This window comes from Mchenga conophoros, linkage group LG3, assembly GCF_057382185.1.
Source record: "Mchenga conophoros isolate Kocher_MC1m ecotype Shallow Benthic linkage group LG3, M_conophoros_male_GT1.1, whole genome shotgun sequence".
Classification (NCBI taxonomy): Eukaryota; Metazoa; Chordata; class Actinopteri; order Cichliformes; family Cichlidae; genus Mchenga; species Mchenga conophoros.
The window spans coordinates 65,437,504-65,444,256 of NC_140528.1; the positions used below are offsets into that span (position 1 = coordinate 65,437,504).

A 6,753-nucleotide genomic window follows, 5' to 3' on the forward strand; every position below is an offset into this window, starting at 1 on the left:
CCCTGCTTCGTTCATTTACCTCATATGCTGTGTTCACTTTCACTTCATTTCAAATAAATTTTTTTTGATCTTACACTAATTTCAGATCCTAAACTAAAAATATATTCATAATCTAAAGTGCAGAAGTTTACATGAATTCACGTGTGTTTTTGAGTCAGGACATATTAGGTATTTTCATTCACATCTTTTAATAATCGGGTTAGTTGTCAGTCATCTGGGTGTCTTTTGATAATTTGAAGATTTCCAACATCACTTGAATGCAACAGGCAAGGCGACCGGAAGAGAAAGCGAAAGTATTCCGGGGCTTCACTTGATCTCCAGGTCGCTGTCTGTTTAGTGGTTTTTTAGCGTAACCGCTAATATTTTTTTTTTTTTAAGGAGCAGTTTCCTTCAGCAGTGCAGAAGTGAAGTGATCGGAGAACGGCACTGAAAATGAGCGAACAGTACAGACAAATTGTTTACAAAAATACCCCTCAGGGTAAGGTTTCAAAAATATTTAGAGCTTTTTGTTTGTTTTTTGTTTGTTTTTTTATTAAACATCATAAATGTTTAATAATGGCAATGCTCGAAGTTGGCCCTGATCTATGGGTCAACGGTTTACAGGCAGTTCTTTTGACTTATTGGCTCCCCGCACTGTAAATTTTGAGACATTATATAAATCGGCATGATCTTTCTCAATCAGCCAATTACAGTGAACAACTGAATTTGACTAGAGTTGGCAAATTAGATATTTTACAGTAATATCAACATTGAAAAAAAAATACCCAGTTAAACTCCTAATGTAGAAATTATAAAATATAAATGGTCTTTGGTTTTATGATCCAGACGAATGTTTTAAATATATATCCTCTTTGTTTGCACTCTCTCTTCCCATCAGCTAATACGTACCATGGGCTGATAAACCAAGGATCCACATGTTACTTGAACAGTGTGCTGCAGGTGCTGTTCATAACTGAAGACTTCAGAGATGCTGTTACAAGGTTTGTTGTCCAGCTTTAAGCATGATTCTGTATTTATCATATATAAAGTCTATTGTGCATTTTTAATCACTCATGTTTACTTTCTTTGTAGGAACTCTAAAGAAAATCCTCACACTGAGTTTCTTGATCATCATCTGAAAGCCTTATTTGATGACTTACATAACTATACAGCATACACATATAAAATAACACAGAAGCTGGGCATCGACAACGGTAAAGAACAACAAAAACTTCAAACAGTGTAAACTCCTGTGCACTGTATAAGTGTCAAATATGACTATTATTGATTTAATTATAAAATTATTACAACAATGGAAACTTGTAGGGTAAAATTACAAATATACTTCTGTACAAATGTACTTTTTTTTTTTTTAATTTTAATTATATGCATTTATCACAGTGTATGAACAGCGTGATGCTGCAGAGTGCTTTGAGAGGGTTTTAAGAATGACCAGCACTGATGCATCAAAGGTAAGGTCATTGATGTCAAAGGGTATCTTGATCAAAACATCACTTTTTAATTATGGGGTCTTTGCCTTATAGTATAAAATGCTTTGGACAACTTTTATTGTGAACAAGTGCAACCTAATTAAACCTGAACTAAAATAAAACGAACAGGTTTTTGTGAATTTGTGTTTTCAGATCTTCCACGGTCAGTTAGCAAACAAGACCACCTGTTCTAAAGGACATATACAGACTGACGGAGATGCACCGTTTTGGCATCTTCCTCTTTCACTGGTGGATTACTGCAGTAAAGACTACAGTGTGGTAAGGATCTGACAAGCTGCAAACTTCTCTGCATGTTTCTATTCTTAGGACATGACAGCTGTGAGAAAACATTTTGAGCCTATATGTTGTTGCCAGTAAAAAAGCAAAACAAAACAAAAAAACCACATATTACATTTTCCTCAGTAAATGATAACTATTTTACTTTCATTTTATCTACTTTTTATCAAATGATTCTATCCACTGCATCAAGTTAACATTACACTTTATCACTTTGTTAATATTTTAGTACACATTATTCAGTACACATCATTGTTGCATATCTTAAATTTAGATTGATTTGCTATAGATGGGGAGGAGTAATCATGTGATAAATCCTGTAACTACAGTGTTATGAAAATGATACAGTTTCTGAACCACTTTAATTACCATGGCCTACAGTACAGGCCTACAGTACAACTTCAGCATAAATGATTAATTTATGATTGCTTTTTTTTCATTTAAAAATACACAATTTGTTTAGTTTTGCTTTTGTATATCATCACATCAAACAATCCATGTGAATAAAGTTCACACTTTCAGCTTTAATTTAAGGGATTAAAATTCAAATCCATACACGTCCCTACATGTAAAGGTACATCTATTGCAGGCCTCGTAAGTGCCAGGAAAACATTTAGCTTTGCTTAAGTGGATTCTGTGCAGCACTTTTTCCTTCCAGGAGTCTAAAGCTGTACTTCAAACTCTGTGTCCCACTGTTTTTTGATATTAGTGAGTGGAAAGGAATCATAATGAAGAATATAGGTATATACCATATATGTCCATCCTTTTGAGTTTTCTGGTTTGTCTAAAGCAGGTAAATGTGCAGTTGGTTTTTCAGCATAGTCATGGTCTCAATGACCTTCACTAATGTGTCTTTGGGTTTCATAATTTAAATTAAATTACAACAATAAGCTATAAATGCAAATATGACAATTTGAATCAACATCAGATAGTATGTCTGCTCACTTCAGAACAAAGAAGCAGGCCTGATCTGGCCATAAAATTGCTTGTCAGTCAGTTGTCCCAATAATTCTAATACTCTGAAAGTGAGGACCTCTGTCTGAAAAAAGCTGTAATTCTGATACAGGTCATGTATAAAAATACTGAATTAAACCTGAAAGTCTGCACTTCAGTTACACATTCACTGATTTACAATCAGCGTACAGAGACAAAACTACAAACAAAACAAAAAAAAAACTGCAGTGGGATTTTTTTTTTATCAGCTATCTGGTTTGGCTAAATATTTTGTAAATCAGTTCCTTCTTTGCAGTCCAAATGAATACTAACACGACCAGTTGTGTATATGTTTACTGGTTTGAATTTTCTTTCACTTTTGAGGCTTATCTAATAAAGTTAGTAGGTCATGTTTAAAATCTTCCTATTCAAAGAAACATTCTTCACCTCACTGGTCAGCACATGATTGTTCGAGCTGATTTTAAATAATGTTTTTCAGGTGAAGGGCATTGAAGAGTTTTTTAAACCTTCAGATTTCTGTGGAGAAAATCAGATGTACTGTGAGCAGTGTGATGACAAAGTTGATGCTACTATGGTGAGTTCTATTGTTATTCTTTAAGTGCAATTACTAAAACATATTAACATGTATTGGGAACAGACAAACTCCTTGAGGTGACTGTTATTGTGATTTGGTGCTGTATGAATAAAGCTGAACTGAATTGAATGTTTTTCATTCAGACAGATGTAATAAAGCATCATCCAGATGTTTTGTGTCTGATGCTGAAGAGGTTTGAGTTCAACTATAATTACATGTCATATGTCAAAATCACCTGTTCTGTGGAGGTTCCCTACACCCTGCAGATACCAGAGGTAAATGTACAGAATATATTAGCATTTAATCATATTCTCTTTTATTTTCTTCAGTCATTCTGATGTTTGCCATTTTTCCTTTGGTAATCAGAGTCAGACATATGAACTGTATGCGTTTGTGGATCATTTTGGGGATCTGAGAGGAGGACATTACAGTGCAACAATCAAGGTCCAGGAGGAACATGGAGACAGATGGTATCAGTTTGATGATTCCAGGGTCACAGAGGTAAGACTGATCACTTATACATTGTTGATACGGTTTACCCATGGAGAGTGGCAAAACAAATCCATCATGTTCTTTTGTCTTATTTTTACATCATCAGCTTGATTATCAGCCATTCCAGCTGGATAACACTAACACGTAAGTTTTTGTACTTCTTATCCTGACAGTACATTATTTTCACTACATGTGAAACATATTTATTACATATCATATTTATTCATTAGGTCCCAGACTGCATATCTTCTGTTTTACAGGAAAAAGAAAGGTAAGAGCAGATACTTTGTTGTGGTTTCTTCAGCTCTTTGGTGCCTGAATGATTTTGTTTCTACTTTGTGGTTCATGCTGCAGATACTGGTATTCCAGAGTCCACAGATGTGTCCACCAGTGAACTACTTACCATCAATAATGAAGATCAGAGACAAGATGGGAAAAATAAGAGAAAGAGAAGGAAAGAAGGGAAGGAGACAGACACCGAGAATAATCCAAAGGCTCCTCGCTTCAGGGAAGCTGAGGGATCACCTGACAACCCCTGTAATGTAGATCCTCTGGAAAAAGAACGAAATGAGGGGAATGGAACCACTGGAAGTGATGACCTGAATCCAGCAGCAGATAAAAATGAAAACGCTAAAGATAAGCAGCCAGAGAAAAACAGCCATGCAGAGCATCCAGCTGACACTGTGGGAGAGAACATCTTTGAACATCAGGAGAATAAAGAAAAAACTGAAAATTATTACAGCCAAAATCCTAATCGTGCTGAGAAGGAGGATGAGAAGAAAACAAAAACAGATTTTCAACATGACACAAAAGGAAAGATTAGTGCTGATAAATCAACAGCAGAGATGTGCTGTGACACATTTCAGGATAAAGAAAAAGTTGATGAAGGAAAAGAAAACATACTACAAGATGATCAGAGTCATAAACATGGAAAAGGACGGCGTGATACATTAAACATTCAGGACATCAGTGTGACACATTCAAATGATAATGATATTTGCGTAGAGACAGAAATCAGAAATATGAAGGAGGGCAGGAGAGAAATAAAAAGAAACAATAAAGGTGATCACAGTAAGTTTGGGCAAAACACAGCAGGGGAGGCAAGTTGTGCTGCTAAGACACAGAAAGATGTGGAGGAAGAGATGAAAGTGAAAGAATATAAAGGAAATACTAAACAAATTCAGACCAGAGAAAAATCCCATCTAAGACCAGTGGGACCAGAAATAATAGAAGCAAACCAGGATGCTGGTACAAATGAAAAAACAAAAGCGGAGCGTTTTCAACCACAAGCCAGATATGAGATTGGGGGAAGCAAAGAAGGAAGATGTGGTTCACAGAGGTCAGTAAAAGTTCAAATGACTCATGAAGGACATAGGCAGAACCATGATGGTGAAAGTTTTGGGACAAAGATGAAGAAAACAAGAATAGAAAATGTAGAGAAAACCTCACAAGGCAGGTCTAAGAGACGTGTCAAAAATAATGAAGGAAACACAAAAAATGCAATCAAACCCAAAGGATTAACACAAAGCAAGTCAGAGCAGAAGAAAAGGAGAACCAAAAGAGAAGAACGAATTCGGCACGACACAAATGATCCAAAATACACCAAAATTCCCAAACTGAATGATGTTGAAATAGAAGCTGCTGAATCAAGTGCAGACAGCGAGACATGTGGGTGTTGTTCATGGATTGTCGCACTGATAAAGAAAAAAAGAAAAAAAAACAAGACTGGTTTTTGTAGTGAGATAGAGTTGAGAGAAACTGTAGAGAAAACCTCACAGTGCAGCTCTGCGAGACTTATCAAAAATAAAGAAGAAAATATTGAAAATAAGTCTCAGACAAAAAAATGCAATCTAGGCTGGAGGGTCAAAACAAAGTGAGTCAGAGCAGCAGAAAAGAAGACCCAAAAGAGAAGAACAAACTCACCATGACACAAATTATTCAATATACACTGAAACTCTCAAACTGGATGATGAAGAAATAGAAGCGTCTGAATCAAGTCTACAAGACGTGGGTGTCGTTCATGGTTTGTCCCATTGATAAATAAAAAAAATCAAGAACAGTATTTGTGAAATAATTTTTTAACAATTATTTAATGACAAGTCTCCATTTGTGGTAATTTAACATAAATTATTTATCTTTAATTTAATATTTTATATTTTTTCACCAGAGATCAGTGACATACAGGCCATACACAGAGCTCTTTAGTAACTGTAACTATTTTTTTTAAATCTTGATTTATTTGGAGAATGCAGTATGAGTGTTGCTTCCCATTTTTATCAGCAAGAAGAAAAAATTAAGAAAAGTAAACATACAAACAAACATGAAACATAGCAGTATATTTTCATTAAGTTAAACAGGTGTTACAATCACTTGCTTTGAATAAGGATATGAGGATACATTATTTTTGTTATTTGTTGATCTATCATATGTAATTGTGATTTCTATGTTACTGATTTATTAAAAATGTTGTCTCATTGTTTATTATTTCCTAGTATTGTTTGTAATATCAGTTATTTCATGTGACTGTGCATATTCTTTGGATTTTAGTATAACTGCTATAAATGGTAATCTGAGACAGCAGCTTTGAGGCAAAAATAATATTTCCACTTGCAGCATTTTTATTTTATTTTATTGCCACTGAAGGGAACACAGGTAGAAATTTTGCAATGAAAATAGTGGTTTGTGAAGTCAAAGTTATTGTTTGCAAAAAAACCCATTTAGGTTTGGTTAATGGAAAATTTAAATTATCATTAGTTTCTTTATTATTTTTCCAAATTGGTTGTTACTTAACCTTTCAACAAATGTTCAAGTAGCTTATGTTGTCAGTCTTTATTTAATTTTTGTAAAACTTTTTTTTTTAACTTTTTTATGAGTTTTTTTTTTTCTTAGACTTCATTCATATTTGAGATTTATTCTTCATACTTCTGGAGTCTAGTTAATTTGTGTTTACTAACCTGATGCTGATCA

At 34.4% G+C, this 6,753-nt stretch overlaps 1 protein-coding gene across 2 annotated transcripts; it reads left to right on the forward strand.

The window, feature by feature from the left end:
* Positions 1 to 378: 378 nt before the first annotated feature.
* On the forward strand, positions 379 to 6,552 carry LOC146580142 (uncharacterized). 2 transcript variants are annotated; one of them, XM_085266722.1, is made up of 11 exons: positions 379 to 478; positions 878 to 980; positions 1,072 to 1,193; positions 1,381 to 1,451; positions 1,623 to 1,748; positions 3,199 to 3,294; positions 3,438 to 3,569; positions 3,661 to 3,795; positions 3,893 to 3,930; positions 4,017 to 4,057; positions 4,141 to 6,552. In XM_085266722.1, exons 1-11 carry the CDS (start codon positions 433 to 435, stop codon positions 5,661 to 5,663), a joined length of 2,433 nt encoding a protein of 810 aa, XP_085122848.1. In that variant the 5' UTR covers positions 379 to 432; the 3' UTR covers positions 5,664 to 6,552. The 2 variants fall into 2 exon arrangements, with proteins under 2 accessions (XP_085122848.1, XP_085122847.1); XM_085266721.1 differs by lacking the exon at positions 379 to 478 and having other exon boundaries at positions 817 to 980.
* The last annotated feature ends 201 nt before the right edge of the window (positions 6,553 to 6,753 follow it).

Bases quoted from the DNA above. Each gene is read 5' to 3' on its own strand.
- LOC146580142 (XM_085266721.1), top strand. From the start codon at position 817: ATGATCCAGACGAATGTTTTAAATATATATCCTCTTTGTTTGCACTCT. The intron at 3,295-3,437 runs GTGAGTTCTATT...TTTTTCATTCAG, and splicing joins ACAAAGTTGATGCTACTATG to ACAGATGTAATAAAGCATCA. The intron at 3,570-3,660 runs GTAAATGTACAG...TTTGGTAATCAG, and splicing joins ACACCCTGCAGATACCAGAG to AGTCAGACATATGAACTGTA.